This window comes from Camelina sativa, chromosome 17 (genome assembly GCF_000633955.1).
Source record: "Camelina sativa cultivar DH55 chromosome 17, Cs, whole genome shotgun sequence".
NCBI classification, from domain to species: Eukaryota; Viridiplantae; Streptophyta; class Magnoliopsida; order Brassicales; family Brassicaceae; genus Camelina; species Camelina sativa.
In genome coordinates, this window is record NC_025701.1 from 11070013 (window position 1) to 11091324 (window position 21312).

At 34.1% G+C, this 21312-nt stretch overlaps 4 protein-coding genes across 6 annotated transcripts; 2 read left to right on the forward strand and 2 right to left on the reverse strand.

Annotated features, from left to right (window-relative positions):
- Positions 3679–8462, forward strand: LOC104756649. 2 transcript variants are annotated; one of them, XM_010479269.2, is made up of 11 exons: positions 3679–4039; positions 4153–4271; positions 4376–4820; positions 4938–5053; positions 5131–5887; positions 5986–6411; positions 6532–6720; positions 6803–7030; positions 7150–7465; positions 7553–7736; positions 7824–8462. In XM_010479269.2, exons 1-11 carry the CDS (start codon positions 3824–3826, stop codon positions 8245–8247), a joined length of 3420 nt encoding a protein of 1139 aa, XP_010477571.1. In that variant the 5' UTR covers positions 3679–3823; the 3' UTR covers positions 8248–8462. The 2 variants fall into 2 exon arrangements, with proteins under 2 accessions (XP_010477571.1, XP_010477572.1); XM_010479270.2 differs by having other exon boundaries at positions 7556–7736; positions 7824–8247.
- On the forward strand, positions 12696–15382 carry LOC104756650 (thiamine biosynthetic bifunctional enzyme TH1, chloroplastic). The gene is made up of 8 exons (XM_010479271.2): positions 12696–13078; positions 13168–13243; positions 13344–13419; positions 13502–13636; positions 13850–13914; positions 14004–14131; positions 14266–14519; positions 14613–15382. Exons 1-8 carry the CDS (start codon positions 12770–12772, stop codon positions 15139–15141), a joined length of 1572 nt encoding a protein of 523 aa, XP_010477573.1. The 5' UTR covers positions 12696–12769; the 3' UTR covers positions 15142–15382.
- LOC104756651 (uncharacterized PKHD-type hydroxylase At1g22950) lies at positions 15577–17895 on the reverse strand. The gene is made up of 9 exons (XM_010479272.2): positions 17466–17895; positions 17335–17382; positions 17064–17240; positions 16811–16961; positions 16619–16705; positions 16400–16524; positions 16125–16243; positions 15890–16001; positions 15577–15803 (listed from the first exon to the last, which is right to left on the reverse strand). Exons 1-9 carry the CDS (start codon positions 17778–17780, stop codon positions 15738–15740), a joined length of 1200 nt encoding a protein of 399 aa, XP_010477574.1. The 5' UTR covers positions 17781–17895; the 3' UTR covers positions 15577–15737.
- On the reverse strand, positions 18197–21084 carry LOC104756652 (pentatricopeptide repeat-containing protein At1g22960, mitochondrial). 2 transcript variants are annotated; one of them, XM_010479273.2, is made up of 2 exons: positions 18644–21084; positions 18197–18559 (listed from the first exon to the last, which is right to left on the reverse strand). In XM_010479273.2, the coding sequence occupies exon 1, from the start codon at positions 21027–21029 to the stop codon at positions 18774–18776; it is 2256 nt and encodes a 751-aa protein (XP_010477575.1). In that variant the 5' UTR covers positions 21030–21084; the 3' UTR covers positions 18197–18559; positions 18644–18773. The 2 variants fall into 2 exon arrangements, with proteins under 2 accessions (XP_010477575.1, XP_010477576.1); XM_010479274.2 differs by having other exon boundaries at positions 18197–18573.

Here is a 21312-nt window from a genome sequence, read left to right on the forward strand (position 1 = left end):
TTTATTGCATAATATTTTATCCAAAAAAAACTTTTTAAAACAATAACATAAATCATATTTTATATAAAAAATATAATATAAATAAAATGAATTTCAATCCGTGCTCTAGCACGGGTCTTAATCTAGTATATTATTATAAAGCAGGAAATGCGAATTAAAAAATAATTTCACTAGTGAGAGAATAAAAATGAGATTTATAGAGATGAGAAAAATTCAAATTTATAAACAAATTCAAAAATTCAAATTCAAAAGATATATTATCATACTCTTGTCCGACCCCGGTCGGAATAAGCTTGAAAAATCTTATAGTCCAAACATGCTGAATCCAAAAGACCCAATTTTTTCTGGACATATATTTTAGGACCGGCTTGGGCCAGCCTGATCAACACCCCTACCGATATATAATTTCACTTGTAAACCCAAACCGATATATAATTTCACTTTAATCGTAAAATATAAACTCTAACCATCTCATTTGTAAATTCAACCGACATAGAATTTCGTTCTAATTGTAAAATCTAAACCCTAACCATCTCATTTGTAAACCCAAACCGACATAATTTAGTTCTAATTGTAAAATCTAAACTCTAACCACCTCATTTGTAAATTCAAACCGACATATAATTTCATTTTCATTGTAAAATCTAAGAGGGGGTTATTGGTTCTATGATTTTAATGGATTTGGAAATCCAAACAAAAATCATGTGTTATTCAATCATTGATTTTAAAATATTTATCAAAATTATGTGTTATTGGTTCTATGATTTACAAATATTTGTTAAAATCCCATGTTATTCATTTAATGATTTGTTTTTAGATTTCCAAATCCATATTATGTTTTAAATGGATTTGAATGGATTCGAAAGTGTAAAATAGAAGGATTCAAATCCAAAGATAAAACATGTTATTTCAAAATCCATGTGTTTTGATTTTTAAAATTTAAAATTCTATATGGATTTAAAAATCATCTCTCCAACCTTAATTCTCACTTATAAATCCAAACCGATATATAAACTAGTTTAATTGTAAAATTTAAACCAGACGAATATTTAACTTTCCTTAAATAAAAGTATACAGAATTTGTTTCTTTAATTTGTTTTACTTTTTTAATTTAATTTTGACTTATTTTTTAAATGATATATTAGATAAAATATTCTGATTGGTTGAAAGAGGAACGGGTGAATACAAAGGTTCACCTCTAAGTATTTTTCATCTAGGACAATACTAGAACTTAAGTATTTTTCATCTAAAAATCTGATGATTAGTTTAGCTGTCGATTAGTATAACTTTTAAAACTTTAATTATACTATTATTTGCCATTATAAGATCGATCATGCGAGAATGTGGGTAAAATAAAATTTTCTAGAAGTTTTAATGACTAAAAGAGAGTTGTCCTTGCGATTAGTATAACACAAATTTCTAGAATTTGGTATTTGTGTGTTGTCCTTGCTACTTTTAATGACTAAAAGAGAGTTGTATGGAAAGTGTGTTTAGCCGTTTGTGTTGTTTATCTCTGCTATGTTTTTCTGCTTAATAATGTCTTAAGACTTTCAATGATTAATACTATTTGTTTTTGTAAAAAAATTAAATTACTGAACTAAGCTAAGAAAAGATTTAAGCATCTCACCATCCATCAGATATAAAGTTTGTGTTGAAACACTTACACACGTTTCCATGATTTCACATAAGTGTTGTAGTTTACACACGTCTACACACTATGTGAAAAATCATGAAATTATTGACAAGTGAACCATTCATTTGCCTCACAATTCAGTAATCTGGTATCAATACTCGATTAAAACCTCACTACAATATTTAAATACGCTCAAATATATTATCATCATATGTCTCACAATTTGGTAATTCGGTAGCTTTTCATGTTACTCTCCACTTAATCCCATTATGATTTAAGCATCAGAATGTCATTGTACAAAATTTTATTTTGTCAAATAAAGCCAAACTACGTTTTATTTGCTACAACTATTGTATTGGGTATAACGTATTAATCGAAAAGACAGATTGGTTTACTACAGACGTACGTAAGACTGTTTTATTGTAGTGTGGAGTTTGATCAGTTACAAGCAAATCCTCTTTCTCGATAGCTCAAGTACCTAAACGTGGGTGGACAAAAGATACTCCTCCTATCACCAACAAACATTCTATCGAAACTAATTTTCTTTTCTTTACGATCAAAATATATAGTGAGTTAATATGCTTTTCGGCTTCTTTAGTATATACGATGGAGAATTATATCGAGTTAACTCTCAATCATTTGCATATTCAATATATCGCATTTCATCCATTGATATGTTAGTGTAAGTTTATATATAACAAAAAACAAAATTCGTTAAAAACAATTCATACGTCTTAATTAGTTTATATATAATTAGAACCAATCCTCAATATACTTTTATAAACTTGATACATTTGAATTTTGATGACAAGTCTACGCAAAGAAGGTCGCAGAAATTGAAGTGTTACATTCTTATAAAGATAATACCTAAGTGCTTTTGCATTATACGGGTGACCAAGGTTTGTTACTCAAAAGCTCAAAAACTCGAATCTTTGAATAGTGACAAGTGGAATAGCCTTTAAAGCCAAGTTGATTAATAAATTTCTTCCACCAAAAAAATTTTCAATTTTTTTTGGTTGTGATCCTTCCGGTACATAAAATTTGAGTGAATCATATTAGATAAAAGGTCCAAATCATGTATAAAACTTTAAAAAGCATTTAATCCCTCTTATATATAACCTATTATAAAACTTTTATCTTAATTATTAGTATATGGAGATATAGATTAAAATGACAACTGTCGATTAAAAATCAAACTTTCAAATTACCATGGAATCCTCCATGAATTAACAAAATTGTTCGTATAATGCACTTTGGCCTTTTGTAATTAGTTTCGTTGTTGGTCTAGAGATTAACAATCATACCATAGTTTCGAGATTCAATTCCCATGAAGATACACTTATTTTTGTTTGATCGTGGATGAAAGCAATCATACAAACTGAAATTTATTAAATAACTATATTATATGCGTTACGATCGGTAGATTATGATTGTATAAAATACAAATTAAATTAGTAAGATCCTTTCTAATAAATAAAGATAACAAAACAAACAAAAAAACGTTTGCTTGCTTGTTAACGCAAAAAATGGCATACATCATGCCACCACCACTAAAGTCTTCTAATCTAAACTTCCAACGACCTTTTTTGTTTACATCCTCACTCAAAACCAGCTGCTCGAGAAAACATATAAACCGTGTTGTCGTGGTAAACGAAAGAGGAGTGGAGAACTTTTTTGATCACGTTGGTTTATAATCTAAAAATCTGATGATTAGTTTAGCTGTCAATTAATACTAAAATTATACCATTTTCCATAATAAGATATAGATCATGCGAGAATGTGGGTAAAAATAAATTATTTCTAGAAGTTTTTAATCAGTAGAGAGAGAGATCAGAGAAGTAGGTAGCGTCAGAAAATTCTGCTACAACAATAGGGGTATTAACGTCATTTTAGTCAAACAAACACGGTTCGGTTCCTCGCTGACGTGTCGTGTTTAGTTTCGATCCACGTTTTGTGACCAAACACAGTTCTTTGTTAGTATTTTTCTTTTCTTTTTCTTATTAAAATTTTTTTTATAAAACAAAACTGACTTTTTTTTTATTTAGTTATTAAAAAGAAGCGAAAGAAAGAAAATACACAAAGCAACTTCTTTTCTTTCTTGTTTTCAGAGATTTTTTCATCTCTGAAATTTTCGGTTGGATATAAAAAAGATTCGTTGATCGAGATTGGTTTCACTGATTGATCGAAGGTATGGAGGAGAAAGATCGAGGGGAAGCGATGGTTTTGGAAATTTCTCCGGAGGTTATTAATAATAAGAATAATACTCCGGCGGTGATGATGATGAGAGTACCACGGAGGATTCGTGAGAGGCTTTTGTCTGACTGTAGTAATAGTAGTAATAAGAAGACTGTATCTTCTGTTCAAGATATTGAAGACAAGCTTCTTCATGCCCATCTTCGAAGACAGGTTCTTCTCTTCTCTCTTCTCTTCTCTCTCTTTCCTGAAATGACTTAAGTCTCTTTTTTTGTTACTTATTTTAATTCTGTTTTTTTCCCTTTTTTTCTATGTCTATGTGTTAGCAATTTTATCATAACGTTTCGAGAAAGGCTCGTGCCAAACCTAGAAGCCCTTCACGATCATCTGATGAAGAACTTGGCCAACGGATCGAAGCAAGGCTTCTTGCTGCTGAACAGAAAAGGTTTGATTTTTATCAATTCAAAGTCTTGAGTCTTTACCAATCGAAGTCTCTCTCTGTCTCTGTATGTGAAGTTTTATTTTTGATTGTTTGGGAAATTTTGTCAGGTTGGAGATACTTGCGAAGGCGCAGATGCGTTTAGCGAAGTTAGATGAGTTAAGACAAGCGGCGAAAACGAGTGTTGAGATACGGTCTGAGAGGGAACGTGTGAAGCTTGGAACACAAGTGGAGTCTCGTGTTCAAAAGGCTGAAGCTAACAGGATGAAGATACTAAAGGCGTCGCATCAGAAAAGGGCTTGTGCTAAAGAGAGAACGTCTCAGTCTATGATGAGGAGGATGGCTAGAGAGAGCAAGTACAAGGAACGTGTTCGTGCTTCGATCAATCAGAAACGTGTAGCTGCTGAGAAGAAACGTCTTGGGTTGCTTGAAGCTGAGAAGAAGAAAGCACGTGCTCGTGTTCAACAAGTACGTCACGTTGCCAACTCTGTTTCTAATCAGCGTGAGATGGAGAGAAGTAAAATGAGGGACAAACTTGAAGACAAATTGCAAAGAGTAAGCTTTGGTCTTTGTGTTTACTTGTAGTTTTTGTGTTAACTTGTATTTGTAATTCTGTTTTCTTTATCTTACGTTTTGTTTCTTTTTTGGTGTGTTTGATTGATAATAATTCAGGCTAAGAGACATAGATCCGAGTTTCTTCGTCAGAGAAGAAGACAACGTGATTCCATTAGTCTCTTTTGTGATATGATGCAGGAAGATGCTGATCTTCTCTCTAGGAAGCTTTCAAGGTAACACAGCGTTACATAATTCTATGTATATGCTTTCTATTAATAGCTTCTTGATAGTAATATGTATTACTTTATAGGTGTTGGAGGTGCTTTGTCAGGCAGAAGAGGACAACCTTAGACTTGGCTAAAGCTTATGATGGTTTGAAGATTAGCGAGTCATTGCCGTTTGAGCAGCTTGCGGTGCTAATTGAGTCTCCTGCTACTCTTAGAACGGTTAAATCATTGCTAGATCGTCTTGAAGTTCGCTTAGAAGCTTCTAAAAATGTTGTTACCATCGCTTCTCAACCGTCCAGATTGGATAACATTGATCACCTTCTTAGAAGAGTTGCCACTCCAAGGAGAAAGGTAACGCCAAGTAATTTGAGGAGCAGAAAAGGAAAAAAGGTTTCTTCTGTTAGGAATGTGACCGGGACACCAGTGAAGACGTCTAGGTATCCTGTTAGAGTTGTTCTCTCTGCATTTATGATACTCGGCCATCCAGATGCTGTTTTTAACGGCCAAGGTGATCAAGAGGCTGCTCTCAATAACGCGTCTAAAGGATTTGTGAGAGAGCTTAAGTTGTTGATAAAGGTTATTAAAGAGGGTCCTGTTGAGGTTTCTGGTGGAGAATCAAAAATTCGGACCTTGAGATCTCAGTTGGACTTATTTGATAAGGCATGGTGCTCCTTTTTGAATTCATTTGTGATTTGGAAAGTTAAGGATGCTCGGTTGTTGGAAGATGACTTGGTAAGAGCGGCTTGTCAGCTTGAGCTTTCCATGATTCAAAAATGCAAGCTAACTCCAGAAGGGGGTGGCACTATGCTCACTCATGATAAGAAAGCAATTCAGTTGCAGGTTTGCTTACTCAACCATCATCTTTGTTTATTGTTAGTAAGGGAAGTAAGGGACTCTTTTTGATATTTTTTGTTACGTAATGTGAATTCTTGTTGTAGGTAACACAAGATCAAGAACTTCTAACGGAGAAAGTACGACACCTGAGTGGAGTTGCTGGAGTTGTGCGTATGGAAAGTGCGTTGTCGGAAACAAGAACAAAGTACTTTCAGGCCAAGGAGAATGGTAGTCCTATGGCTAACCAACTCGCATATTTCTTTTCTCCAAGTCCAGTTTCATCTCCAGTTCAGTCTGTGTCTAGTTCAAGCAGCAGAAGTAAAGATAGTGTAGGTGTTGAAGGATCAAAACGTGTTAGTCGTGCTTTATTTAAGGATGATACTCCACCTTCATCTGGACCCTTAAGAGTCAGTAATGGCACTGTGGATGAGGTTTCAAAACAGAATGAGTTGATGGTGAATGCGTTCCTTCACGATTGGAATTTCAAGTTTCCTGGATCCACTGTCAAGGATGAAGAGGACAATCTTAAGGTTTGTTTTCTTTGCATATCCATTCATTGTTTGCGTTTCGACAAGTTGTACTCTAGGAGGATTAGATATGGCTTCTGCAGTTCTCCACATTGTTGTTGATTTTTTTAGTGTGTGTTGCAGAAAAAGATAAAGGAGACTATGGAGAGAGCTTTCTGGGATAATGTCATGGAATCCATGAAATTGGAGGAGCCAGACTATAGTTGCATCTCTAACCTTATGAAAGAAGTGCGTGACGAACTTTGCCAAATGGTACCAGATAGCTGGAAAGTAGAAATAACTGAAACTATCGATCTGGACATTCTCTCACAGGTTTGCCTCATCTCTTTGGTCCCATATTAAGTGACTGTCCTTTCTATATATATTTTGGTTCTTATTTCGATTTTTTTGGTAGTTGCTTAACTCCGGCACCTTGGATATCGAGTACCTTGGAAAGATGCTTGAGTTTGCATTGGCTACTCTGAGGAAACTCTCTGCCCCAGCTAATGACCGTGAGAATGAAAGCACTCACCGGGATTTACTCAAGGAACTTCATAGGTTGTGTCAAGTTAAAGATGAATCTGGTAACCTCCGTGCTGTTGCAATAGTCAAGGGGATCCGCTTCGTTCTTGAGCAGATTCAGGTCTGTATCCACAAGTTCTCTTCATTCATCATCAGCGGTCACATACGAAAGAAAAATGATCTTTTTGCTTTGCTAGTGGACTTATCAATATCTTCATTGTTTTGTTTCATATCCAACAGGAGCTTAAGCAAGAGATAGGCAAAGGGCGTGTAACAATCATGAAACCCTTTTTGCAAGGGCCAGCAGGGTTTGATTACCTTACACAAGCTTTTGAAAAGCGTTATGGACCTCCCACTCAAGCCCACGAATCACTACCAGTGACACGAAGGTGGATATCAACTCTTTTGTCTTGCAAAGACGAGTGGGAAGAGCACAGAAATACGCTTTCTGCCTTGAATGTGGTTGAGAGATCCTCCTCCATGGGAATTTCTCTCAAAACGGGTGGAAGCTTTGCAGTCAATACCACGTCCAAGCCAACTGCTACGGACACTGCAGGTATTGCTTGTTACCCAACTTTGCGAAGACTGTACATACTTTTAGCTTATACATACACTTATGAGTTTCATATGCTTTTTGGTTCAGAAGGTCAAGTATCAGAATGCAAGGGAGAAAGAGTTGATCTGGCAGCGAGGCTCGGATTGTTGAAGCTGGTGACTCAGGTGTCTGGTTTAACACCAGAAGTTACACCGGAAACTTTTCAGCTTAACCTCTCTCGCCTGAGGGATATCCAAGGCGAAATTCAGAAGATAATTGTGGTAACCACAAGGTATGAATGATTGGTTTATGTATGGTAAAGACTCATTTAGAGAACAAGAGTACTCTTTAACTAAAAAGTATTTGTTGTGTTATGCAGCTTGCTCATTTGGCGTCAAATGCTTGCTAAGAGCGAAAGCGAAACAGAAAGCATGGCAAAGAAGTTGTTAGAGGTGTTAGATGGGAAAGAAGAAGCAGGACTAACGGAGATTGTTGAGACAGCAATGAGTGAAGAAGATGAAGAGAAGAAGAACATGATGAAAGGATTATTGGGTAAGAGTTTGGCAGAAGGCAACACAGTGTATGAAAGAGTCACAGGTTGTATATACAAAGCGGCTCGAGGAGCTATGTTGGCTGGGAATGGTGAAAATGGGAAGAGGTTGGTGGAAGCAGAGATGAAGAAAGTAGGAGGAGGAGGATTGAAAGAGAGGGTAATAGAGACAGCTCGAGCCCTTGGTGTTGTAGCTTGTGTCTCGGTCAGAGTTCATGGTCTATGGTTGACTCATCTCATGCAGCAACATTGAACCAAACCAACCAACCAAAACTCGGTAACTTGTATAGTATCCATTTGTATATATACATATGATATATATCTACAATAATTACACGTGTAATGTTAGCTGCTCTGTGATTTGATGATGCATGATGCTGATTTGTAAAACAAAAACAGCTTTGGTTCTTTTATAATCCTTGCGTGTCCGAATGAATAAAAATATTATAGCTTGTGATTTGTAAATTAGTCTGAAACGTCTTTTAAGATTTGTATGTACAGTATATGAATTCTTAATAATCAATTATATAAAGCTTGCTTTCAAATTGATCAATGTATCTATCTTCTTTTATTTATTGTTTCTTTTTTCGTGAACCACAAGTATAAATAAATCTATCATAATACTTGTTACTTAATTTTGGGTAAAGATTATCTATCATTATCCTTTTTGGTAATGAGATTATGTAACATTAATTTGTGTATTTTATTGGATAAGATCCGCGTTATTATGCGGGTAAAAATTAAAAAAAATTATTGATAATAATTTAATAATATATATGCTTTTAGATTTTATTTTGTAACATTTTAATATTAAATATAGATTCCTCATATTTCATTTTAATACTCTTTCAGTTTCTTTATATAAGAGTTTAAGGCTTTTTTTTACTCTACTTTATAATATTGTCTCAAATTTCTATTTACAATTTTTATTAATATAACAGATTATGACTATTTGAACTATGCAGTATATTTTCCTTTTGGTTGAAGTTTTATGAAAGAAATAATATTTCTTGTTTATTAATCTTTATTCTTTTACCCAAAAACTATTATAAGACAGGAAGTATTATTTAAATATCTATATCATCATAATAAACCATATTTTAAGTTTAATTACACATTTCATCTTAATGCATAGAACTAAATATCTTATATCAAACACAATTAATACATGATATCAAATGTATATATTAGTAAGAATAGAAAATACAAATAAAAATTAACAAAATATAATTTGCAAAAAAAACTGAATCAACATTATTTAATATATATTTGTTGTGTTGTTATCTCATAAGTTTTAATTTTATCTCATGTCATAATCAAGTTTAAATGAGTGAAATTTATAAAATAAAAACATATATAAAGATATAGAGACATTCTCATCAAATAACTGAAGATTCCTTCCTATAAATTATAATTTATTTCGAATATCTTATGTTTAACATATGCATTATAAGAATACATGTGTTGAAATTATAAAATCAAACATAAAAAATTACTAATATTCTTAAATGATTTTGTTTAAATGATAATATTAATATTTGAAAGTTTTTTAATCTAAAATAATTTTCATCGTTAGACATTCAGTTTATTAATCACATTTAACTATCTATTTCATCATAAAACCATAATTCACTTCTTCATGGATTAGAGTTAAAATTTTAATAATAAAAATAATATGAGCATCATACGTACGTATATTGGTTAGTATTTAAAATTTAACAATAAAAATAATCAGTAAAAAATCAGTTAACATCCACAAAATTTTTGGAAATCCCAAAATATCCAAAATATTATTTTTCTATATTTCATAATTTCATAAGTAATATTTTTGTCAATTTTCATCGATAAATCAAAAATTCACTCCTACAAACTCATTTTTTTTTCAGGTTTCTCATATTACTACATGTATTAAAATCTTTAAAATAAAACATGTAAAACTACACTAATACAAATCATGTATTGAAATATTTTATTTTTAAGTTCATTATTCTTTCATGGTTTATTGTACTTACTTACAATAAAAATTTATACGATAAATACAATTTATATCCGACTAAAATTATGTTAAATAACTTATGTTATTCTTTTTAACTTTGTCATTCATTGTTTATTGATTAATATACATGCTTAATAAATTAAGGTTAAAGTTCTATAAAAGAAATAATATTTCTTGTTTATTAATCTTTATTATTTTACCCAAAAACTCTTATAGAACAGGGAGTACCATTTAAATATCTATATCATCATAATAAACCATATTTTAAGTTTAGTTACACATTTCATCTCAATGCATAGAACTAAATATTTTATATCAAACACAATTAATACATGATATCAAATGTATATCTTAGTAAGAATAGAAAATACAAATAAAAATTAAAAAAATATAATTAGCAACAAAACTGAATCAACATTATTTAATATATATTTGTTATGTTGTTATCTCATAAGTTTTAATTTTACCTCATGTCATAATCAAATTTAAATGAGTGAAATTCATAAAATAAATATATATATATAAAGATATAGAGACATTCTCATCAAATAACTGAAGATTCTTTTCTATAAATTATAATTTATTTCGAATATATTATGTTTTAACATATGCATTATAAGAATACATGTGTTGAAACTATAAATCAAACATAAAAAATTACTAATATACTTAAATGATAATATTAATATTTGAAAGTTTTTTAATCTAAAATATATTTCATCGTTAGACATTCAGTTTATTAATCACATTTAACTATCTATTTCATCGTAAAACCATAATTCACTTTTTCATGGATTAGAGTTAAAATTTTAATAACAAAAATAATATGAGCATCATACGTACGTATATTGGTTAGTATTTAAAATTTAACAAGAAAAATAATCAGTAAAAAACCAGTTAACATCCACAAAATTTTTGGAAATCCCAAAATATCCTAAATATTTTTCTTCTATATTTCATAATTTCATAAGTAATATTTTTGTCTATTTTCATCAATTAATCAAAAATTCACTCATACAAACTCATTTTTTTTCTAGGTTTCTCATATTACTACATGCATTAAAATCTTTAAAATAAAACATGTAAAACTATACTAATACACTTCATGTATTGAAATATTTTATTTTTAAGTTCATTATTCTTTCATGGTTTATTGTACTTACTTACAATAAAATTTTATATTTACAACGATAAATATAATTTATATCCGACTAAAATTATGTTAAATAACTTATGTTATTCTTTTTAACTTTTTTATTCATTATTTATTGATTAATATACATGCTTAATAAATTAAATGTTTGCTTACATGTGTCAAATTTATTGAGAACACACTTATAATATAATTAGCATATAATAGAAAATATATTAATTTTGTTAGTTTTCTTTTTGATTTTAAAATTTAAATTTTTTAAAAATATAACATATAAAATTTCTGTAAATATAAATTAGTTGTCCTACTACATTTATTAAAAAAATAAAAAATTTGACACATATCAACATCTAATCAATATATTTAACACATGTCACGATCTTATTAATGAATAATTTTGACATCAAACTTTATATAATAAGATGTCACGTTAAAGTCAAATAAAATAGTTAGGATGACTCACGAGAATAAAATAAAAGAAATATAATAAAAGTATTTTTTGAATATAGTTTCCATTTGTATTTACATATGATATATCTACAATAATTACATGTGTAACGTAAGCTGCTCTGTGATTTGATGATACATGATGCTGATTTGTAAAACAAAAACAGTTTTGGTTTTTTTATGAGAAATACTTAGGTTCCATTCACCCCTCTTCTATCAGCCAATCAGAATCTTTCATCTAATATTTTATTTAAAAAATAAATCAAAATTAAATTAAAAGCAACCCAAATTAAGGAAACAAATTCTGTATACTTTTAATTAAGGAAAGTTAAATATTTGGCTTGGTTTAGATTTTTAAAACTAGAGTAAAATTATATGTCGGTTTGGGTTTACAAATGAAATGGTTAGGGTTTAGATTTTACAATTAAAACAAAATTATATGTCGGTTTGGATTTACAAATGAGGTGATTAGGGTTTTAGATTTTACAATTAGAACAAAATTATATGTCGATTTGGGTTCACAAATGAGATGGTTAGGGTTTAGATTTTACAAGTAGAACAAAATTATATGTCGGTTTGGGTTCACAAATGAGATGTTAGGGTTTAGATTTCACAATTAGAACGAAATTATATATCGGTTTGAGTTCACAAATAAGATAGTTAGGATTTAGATTTCATATATGTCGGTTTGGATTTATTAAAAAACGGTTTAAGTTTTTAATTTTATAATAATGTTTACATATTTTATAAAGGGTGAACCCAAGTATCGTTCTTCTTTTATAATACCTTGTGTGTCCGAATGAATAAAATATTATAGCTTGTGATTTGTAAATTAGTCTGAAACGTCTTGTAAGACTTGTATGAATTCTTATTAATCAATTATATAAAGCCTTCTTTCAAATTTATCAATGTATCTATCTTTTTTTTCGTGAACCACAAGTATAAATCTATCAATTATACTTGTTACTTAGTTTTGGGTAAAGATTATGTAACTTTTTTTTTTTTTGGTAATGAGATTATGTAACATTAATTTGCATATGCTGTTGTAATTTAAATATGGATTGTTTCTATTTACATATTTTATGTCACATTAAAGTCAATAAAACAGTCAGATGACTCACGAGAATAAAATAAAAGAAAATATAATAAAATAATCGAAAACAGAGAAAGGGAGGAGAAATGTATAGCTTAGGAGGAATAAGGAGTTTGCCGGCGAATTGGAGAAGCACGACGGCGTCAATTACGACGACGACGGAGAGTGTTAGAAAGGTACCGCAGGTTTTAACTGTGGCGGGATCAGATTCCGGCGCCGGAGCTGGAATCCAAGCCGACCTTAAAGTCTGCGCGGCTCGTGGTGTTTATTGCGCTTCAGTCATAACAGCCGTCACTGCTCAGAACACTCGAGGTGTTCAATCTGTTCATCTTCTTCCTCCTGAGTTCGTCTCTGAACAGCTCAAGTCCGTTCTCTCTGACTTCGAATTCGACGTCGTAAGCTCTCTTCCCTTCTTCTGTTCTGTTCATACAGGGCAATTTTAGTGATTACTTACTCTCTTATATGATTGATCAAAACTTGTCAGGTGAAGACTGGGATGCTTCCTTCTACTGAAATCGTTGAGGTTCTTCTTCAAAATCTATCAGATTTCCCAGTTCGTGGTAAAAATAATCAAAAAGACTTTCACTTTTGTGTTCTGTTTTTCAGATTTTGAAGGTTGTGTCTTTCAGTGCTTAATATAGTTTTGTTTTGTTAAGGTAGCTTTGGTTGTTGATCCTGTGATGGTATCTACAAGTGGGCATGTTTTGGCTGGTTCTTCTGTTCTCTCTATATTTAGGTAAAGCTTATATGCATTTGTTTTTTTTTTTTGTGTTTGACTTGGTTATGTTCTTTGTGATATATGGTTTCTTATTTTGCAGAGAGAGATTACTGCCAATTGCTGACATTATAACCCCAAATGTGAAAGAGGCTTCTGCTTTACTTGGTGGTGTTAAGATTGAGACTGTTGCAGAAATGCGGTCTGCAGCAAAGTTGTTGCATGATATGGGTCCTAGGTTTCAATTTACTCTCATTTTTCTCTGTAGTGTCAATTCTTATTCTTGCCATCCCTTAGTTAACCTTCTGTGGACGAATTCAGAAGAATCCTTCTACTTAGGATTCCTTGGCATAAAGTTTAATCATTTTAGGCTTGGTTGTAATGTGGTTATGCTTACTACATTAGCATTACTGTGTGGTGTTGATCCACTTCTTTTTCTTTACTTTAACAGATTTGTACTTGTCAAAGGTGGTGATCTTCCTGATTCATCAGATTCAGTAGATGTTTATTTTGATGGTATGATTATTCTTATATTGTCTCTCTTGATAAATCTTGGCAGACTTTAGACATTTGTGGTTATAATAATGTGGAACCCTTTTTTTTAGGCAAGGAGTTTCATGAACTCCGTTCTCCTCGCATAGCTACAAGAAATACTCATGGGACTGGTTGCACTTTGGCTTCATGTATTGCAGCAGAGCTTGCCAAAGGCTCTTCCATGCTCTCAGCCGTGAAGGTACATATATATATATATAAATAACCTTCTTTTCCAAAACATTTCTTTGCATAATATGCTATGCTTCATTGCTCTCTATGATTTTGTATTAACAAGGTCAATAATCTTGTTCTGGACCTTTCTGATGTTGGCAGGTGGCTAAACGCTTCGTTGATAATGCTCTAGATTACAGCAAAGATATCGTCATTGGCACTGGGAAGCAAGGACCTTTTGACCACTTTTTCAGTCTTAAAAAGGATCCCCAAAGTTCTCGATGCAGCATATTCAATCCAGATGACCTGTTTCTATATGCTGTCACAGATTCTAGAATGAACAAAAAATGGAACCGGTCCATTGTGGATGCTGTGAAAGCTGCTATAGAGGGAGGGGCCACAATCATACAACTGAGGTTTGATCATGTTTGCTATATATCTGGAGCTTCAAATCTTTTTATTGCTCTCTCTCTTATGAAAGCCCAAATGACATCTCAGTGCTTTTGCAGGGAGAAAGAAGCCGAAACACGGGAGTTTCTCGAAGAAGCAAAATCATGTGTTGGCATATGCCGATCCCATGGAGTTTGTTTGTTGATAAACGACAGAATCGACATTGCCCTTGCTTGTGATGCTGATGGAGTCCATGTTGGTCAATCTGACATGCCGGTTGATCTAGTTCGGTCTCTTCTTGGCCCGGACAAGATCATTGGAGTCTCATGTAAGACACCAGAACAAGCCCATCAAGCATGGAAAGATGGTGCAGACTACATTGGATCAGGAGGAGTTTTTCCAACGAACACTAAGGCTAATAATCGTACTATAGGGCTTGATGGACTCAAAACAGTTTGTGAGGCATCAAAATTACCGGTGGTTGCCATAGGAGGCATTGGAATCTCAAATGCTGGGTCTGTTATGCAGATCAATACACCAAATCTAAAAGGTGTAGCGGTTGTGTCAGCTTTGTTTGACCAAGAGTGTGTTTTGACTCAAACTAAGAAGTTGCATAAAACGCTTGAAGAGAGCAAAAGGGAAGTTTGAAGATGACCAAAATATTTGAGTAAGGTGTTTTAGTTTTACGTTCAACCGATGTTGCTTCTCAGTTCTCACATTTACCAAATGTTGTGGTCCTTTTATAGTTCGTCTTCCTTTGTACTTATATTATTGATTTTTGCATTTGTCCAAGTGCTCACATAAATTGATTTTTCAAGCAACTCTCTCTCACTATGTACAATGTATTTTGTGTTGAGAAAGCCAAAAGTTAATAATAACTGTTACATTATTGGTGACTAAAATAAAGTATTTTCATCCTTTGTCGTAGATGCTGAATAAAAGCTATTTCAGCTGCTCATGAACCTTTTCATTCATGTTTTACTTCCAAAAACTTCCACAATTCTATAATTCTCCAATAATTTAATAGGAATTTTTGATTTGTGTGTTTTTTCATTTGGCTTCTTCACTCCTCTTAGAAATTTATTGTTGTTACAGCAATCTGAAAAATGGAACAAAAATTTACCCTTGACAAAGGTATCTAATGCTTGCTTACAAACAAACGGTTTCACTTGCCTCTATACACATAGCCACTGAAATGATTTGATACAAAGAAGGCTTTTTGACATGTCCTTGTTTTGTTTTGTTTAGTCGGCACATGATCTTGAAGCCAGCTCAACAAGTGTCTTCTCTGCAGCTCTCCTAGCCAGCATCTGCAAATTACCAAAACACATGAGATGAAAGCAAAACAATTGCTTGTAACAACACATAATCTATAATGCCGTATTTATATACATACCTCTTTAGTTTCAATAACCGACTCACGTTGTCTTCTCACTTTCTCAAGTTTGCATCCTCCGCACCAATTTGAAAAATCTTTCTGATAATTCTTCATTTCTCGAAAAGTTGAGCTACAATGAGAAAGAAAGGGAAATATGAAAGGGTTCATATATCAGAGATGTAAACACATTGGCTGATGAAACTATCTTACATTGATGTCTAATGTAGCATTTAACGTTTTTGAAAAACTTTACCTTCTACACCACAAAATCAAGTTGGCTCGGTGTCCAGACGTTGTAGCTCTAGCACCATGGCGATGACGTCCACGATGAAGAATGGCATGGCCAGGTACATGAGAGTAATCATAAACTTCCTACAGAAGAACAAGTTAAGAAAGAATCTAATGGCTACACGAACTATGAATGTGCACAGACTAAGCTAATCAGTTCTAAACTCAATATAAAGATCGTTGTGGTTGATACAACATCATTATATGCACTGACTGCTTGATGGTTGGTGTCACAAGTACCTTTTCACTGCTACCGGAATTCACATGACTATCACATCTCACACCTCGAAAGAACAGCTCCCCACCGGAAAATTGTTTACCCAAGCAGACATTCAAACTAAGCTCTGAGTCATCCACATGGAACGCTACAATCAAGAAGCAAATTTTAGATAATCCACCAGTTCAAATCTAAAAAAAAACAAGGAAGAGACCCATTATGTAAAGCTTCCCCGTACTTACCAAGATCAACATCCCTATCTTTTCCATATTCAACAACATAGCCATGGTGAGAATCTAAAGCGGATCCACAGAATTCCGGAAACAGAGCTGACACAAGATTGAAAGCCAAGCCCATCAGCAAACATATCACAACAAAAAAAACAAACTTGCAATGATGAACACAAATCTGCAAATCACAATTAGAATCTAAACCTTGAGATATAGGACTTAAAAAGTCCTCAACCAACTGCTGGAGCATGCGATCAAAGCCAAAATCATCAAGGACAACACCAAAATTGTTCATCGTATTAGGTCTCATTATTGTGGATCTTGAATCATAAACCCATTTCTCCATATGTTCAACCTGAGAAAAACAATTCAAGAATCTGATAAGAAAGACAAACAACGACTTACCTTAGCTATAGCCAAACATTAAAAAGACGATAACTTTAAAGTCAATTCATACCTCTGCTAGTAACATTTCACAAAACTGTGGCTTAAACATTTCAAAAGTGAAAATCCCAGGAGCGGACTCAACCATCATGTTTCTAAAACTCTGCTCCGACTTCTGAGTAAAAGCTCTAATAAACGAAGGCACAAAGAAACTTGTAGGGTCAAGAGTATAGATCTCTCCATGCAGACGCTGCAAAACCAGATTAACAACAATCAAAAACGATTGAACCAACCAATTCAAGATTCAGACTTTTCAACCCCCAACTCGATAAAAAGAAACTTACTTGATAAGAAGACAAGATTTTTTTCCTGTATTCGTTATGCCTCATAACCTGGGACATGAGATACGAATTCAAAGCTCAAATCACAGTAATAGAAGCTCAGAAATGGGTAAAAAGGAAGAAGCTTTTTTTACCCGAACTCGTTCAGTGTCAGGGGAGTATCGGAGAAGAAGGTCTCTCATGAAACTAGCTTTATCGATTCGAGTGGAATTGAGAATCTGCTCAGGTAAGTAACGCTCAAGGGAGCTAAACAGAGACGGGCTAAAGTCCAAAGGTAGATCTTCATAGTTCTCAGGCTCATGTTCTTCTTTAGGGGTTCTCCGAAGTTTCAATCTTGCCTCGCCGTTTCCAGAGGAGGCTCGCGGTGGTTCTCCTTGTTGCTGCTGCTGCTCAGATTGTTTTCCGGAAGAAACGAGAGCCATAGATCTAAGATGAGTTTGATTGCACATTCAGGGTCAAGAAAGCGATACGCATTCTAGGGTTTAGGTTTGGATGAGTGGAAAAAAGAAGATGAAGATGGTTTGTTTGAGAGGTTAGGGTTTCGGATTTTTATAGAACCTCTCCTCCAAAGTAAAAAAAAAAAAAAAAAACGTGGGACCTTTTCTGATATTTGTTTCTTTCTTTGCTCCTACCATTTTTAGAAACGTTGATTTTATTTTTGTTGTTGTTGGTCGAAATTTAATCTGTAATAATACTTACTAATCAATCTGTATAATGTTGTTGTTGGTGGAAAACTTTAGGTTATATGCTTCATCATGTAAGTAAAAAAACAGTGACGCATGATTTTGTACAAAATGATTCACAGTGGGAAATAAATGTGACAGAGGCCACACAGAGCGCAATGCTTACAAAAGAGAGAGAGAGAGAGAAGTGATTCTAGTGTTTTTATTTTTTACCTAAAACATGCTAAGAGTGTAGAGAGAAACAGAGCTTTGTACTTTTGGTTGTTCTTCCCAAATATGAAATATTATGTTTTTTTCTTTTGACATTTTCTTTCTCTATTCCCAAAAATTGGTCCAAAGAATTAAACAATACATCACAGGAAATCTTCTTTCACTGACTGTGAACTTCACTTCCTTTGCAAAACACCATTTATGTGTCACTTCTCTTTATTCCCTATTCTCTTTGCCTTTGCTGTGTAAGAATAAGTGTTAAAGCTTTTAAAAAGCAATGAGCTTTCAACAACATTGGATCGATGATTCTGGCCAGAGCTCAGAGTATGTTTCCCCTGCAGACGTATAGCTGCATTATAATCTACAATCAATCACAGATAGCCTAGATGAAAGCTGAGAGAGAAGAGTTTGTAACATACCAATCAAGCTGAGCGATCAACTAGGCTGTGTACAGTAATTGTAAATATTGATCAATATGCACACTCAAGGGACAAACCGGCCAGCTCCAAGAAAAATATATGATCAAAGACACCCACCTTTGCTTCCTTGTCAACTGAGTAATAACTTTTCAAGTAACTCGACCTCTCGTGACGCGTGGTCTTTATTCAAATGCTTGAACAAGGCATTATGTGTGTAAGCATCTGGCTCAATCTCTTTATCTAGCATCTCTTTATACAAATTGACAACCTCTTCCCATTTCTCGAGCTCACAGTTTTTGCTTATAAGCATAGTGTAGCTATATTTGTTCGGTGAAAACCCCTCTTCTTCCATCTTGCACAAGAGTCTGTAAGCTTCATCTATATCACCAGCTCTGCAATAGCCATGTATAAGAGCATTGTATGTCATGACATTTGGACGGACACCTCTCTTTTTCATCTTGGTGGAATACTGTAAGGCTTGTTCTAGCCTTCCTGCTTTCGCATGACCATGAATCAACACAAAGTAGGTAATCACACTGGGAGATAACCATTTACTCAGCATTTCATCATACAAATCACTAGCCATCTTAAACCGGCCCTTCTCCAAATAAGCGCGAATAACCGTGGTGTAAGTAACATGATCTGGGACAAGACCAACTCTAAAAATCTTACGCTGAAACTCAATCGCTTTTTCCAGATTCCCAACCTTGCAGAGTCCGTCTATACGAACGTTATAGATGATCAGATCTGGAGCATGATGATCCTTTGCAACCATCTCTTCGTGCAGACGAAACGCTTTGTCTGAATCTCCAAGCCGCATTTCACCCACAGTCCTTGTAGTGTATGCATATCTATCAGGTTTAATTCCTTTCCTCAGCATCTCATCATAAATCTCGGTTGCCATTGAAAGATTCCCATTCTTAACAAATCCTTTTACAAGAGTCGTGTACGTAATCACATCAGGAAATATCAGTTGGTTCGTCATCTCTTCTTTTAACCGGAGAGCACCTTCCAAGTTCCCTGACTCACAAAGACCATCTATTAGAGTATTGTAGGTGACAACACTGGGACTGATATCTCCAACTCTCAAGTCATCAAACAAGAGAGATGCCTCTACCATCTTCCCCATCTTGATGTACCCATGCATCAAAGTGTTATAAGACACAACATCAGGAGCTGCCATACTAGATAACACCTGTCTGGCATCATCGATCTTTCCATACTCGCAGAGAGCTCGTATATAAATATTATATGTGGCTGTGGTTGGATAAATACCAACATTAACCATTTCGTCCGTAACTCCCCAAGCTTCATCTAACAAACCTTGTTTGCAGTACCCTTCAATCAAAGGATTAAAAGAATACGACGTAACAGGGAAGCCAGATCTTTGCATATCTCCATGAAACCGTCTAGCTTCCTCCATCTTACCATTCTTGGAAAACCCATTGATCAGTATATTGTAAGTCACCTCACTAAATTCAACATTCCTTCTCTTCATCTCTAACCAAATCTTGTCGACTTGCTCCAAATGACCAGCCTTGAAACAAGAATCCAACATAGTATTAAACGTGATAACCGTTGGCAAGATACCATTCTCAACCATCATCCCGTAAACCTCTCGTGGCTTACTCATCATCAACCTCGAATCCCTAAGAACTTTCAAAACACTGTTACAATTCCTAACACTAGGTAAGAACCCTTTCCTAATCATCTTCTCAAAACTAATCAAACACTTGTCCGCCATATACTTCCTAGTGTAAACCCACAACAACAGATCCAAAAGCTTGATAGCAATAAGCTTATCAAAGTTGCCATCAATCAAAAGATCGTCAATTTCGTGCATACCGAGATCGATACTTCTCTCAGCGACCAAGTAGGCTTCACTCATCCAATCATTCTCAGCTAAAATCTCAAGCATCGCTGCGAAAGCTTGACGTGACTGCTTCACATCGCTCTGCCTCTGTATCCAATTGAAAAAACGAAACGCGATCTCGGGCTTTGCCCTAATCATATTGAGTACTCTAACAAGCAAATCTGGATCAGTGAGAAGGATACGAAACTGATGAGAGGTCCACTTCTGATTCTGATTAGGTTTGTTTCCTCCGTGTGAGGTCAAAATGAGATTAGCGTAATAAGACTCGAGATTGGAGGAGGAAGAAGACGCAGCGGCGCAATGAGGAAGAGTAGTGAAGCGAAAGAGGAAGCGTGAGAGGTTATTGCAGTTGTTGGTAGTAGTGGAAATAGAGAAGAAAGATCTCGAAGCTCTGAGACAGAGACGGAGACATAGGATCATTGAGGAAACAGAGAGGAACACATAGGAACCAAAATGGATCTCAAAGGAATCGATGATTTCAAAAAACCTTGACAAGGTAGGAGGAGCGGCCATTAACTCTCCACGAAGCCTTGTGGTGCCATCTCTCCTCCCGTGCGTCGGCGATCAACCAAACTCTCCCGGAGCTTCACAAAATAAGGGTTTATCTCAATGTTCTCTTAACCGTACCGGTTCAACCGTAATTCAATCTCCCTCCCGGTTTGATATGTTTCTTTAACCGTATAAAATCCACGGTTAAAATCGTTAATTTCGGTTCTGTGCTCAACTTTCCATTCTAAAGTCAAAGGTTCCGACCGGTTTAACCACGATCCACAATGTAACCGGTTTGCCTTTTTGG

What these genes read in the sequence shown, in the direction of transcription:
- LOC104756651 (XM_010479272.2), bottom strand. Translation starts at nt 17,780, where the DNA reads ATGTGCAATCAAACTCATCTTAGATCTATGGCTCTCGTTTCTTCCGGA. An exon ending in CTGACACTGAACGAGTTCGG is followed by an intron (nt 17,383 to 17,465) that starts GTAAAAAAAGCT and finishes CTCATGTCCCAG; the next exon opens with GTTATGAGGCATAACGAATA. An exon ending in TTGATTTTGTGGTGTAGAAG is followed by an intron (nt 16,002 to 16,124) that starts GTAAAGTTTTTC and finishes TTCTCATTGTAG; the next exon opens with CTCAACTTTTCGAGAAATGA.
- LOC104756652 (XM_010479273.2), bottom strand. Translation starts at nt 21,029, where the DNA reads ATGGCCGCTCCTCCTACCTTGTCAAGGTTTTTTGAAATCATCGATTCC.
- LOC104756650 (XM_010479271.2), top strand. Translation starts at nt 12,770, where the DNA reads ATGTATAGCTTAGGAGGAATAAGGAGTTTGCCGGCGAATTGGAGAAGC. An exon ending in ATCAGATTTCCCAGTTCGTG is followed by an intron (nt 13,244 to 13,343) that starts GTAAAAATAATC and finishes TTGTTAAGGTAG; the next exon opens with CTTTGGTTGTTGATCCTGTG. An exon ending in GCCACAATCATACAACTGAG is followed by an intron (nt 14,520 to 14,612) that starts GTTTGATCATGT and finishes GTGCTTTTGCAG; the next exon opens with GGAGAAAGAAGCCGAAACAC.
- LOC104756649 (XM_010479269.2), top strand. Translation starts at nt 3,824, where the DNA reads ATGGAGGAGAAAGATCGAGGGGAAGCGATGGTTTTGGAAATTTCTCCG. An exon ending in CTTGCTGCTGAACAGAAAAG is followed by an intron (nt 4,272 to 4,375) that starts GTTTGATTTTTA and finishes AAATTTTGTCAG; the next exon opens with GTTGGAGATACTTGCGAAGG. An exon ending in ATCTGGACATTCTCTCACAG is followed by an intron (nt 6,721 to 6,802) that starts GTTTGCCTCATC and finishes TTTTTTTGGTAG; the next exon opens with TTGCTTAACTCCGGCACCTT.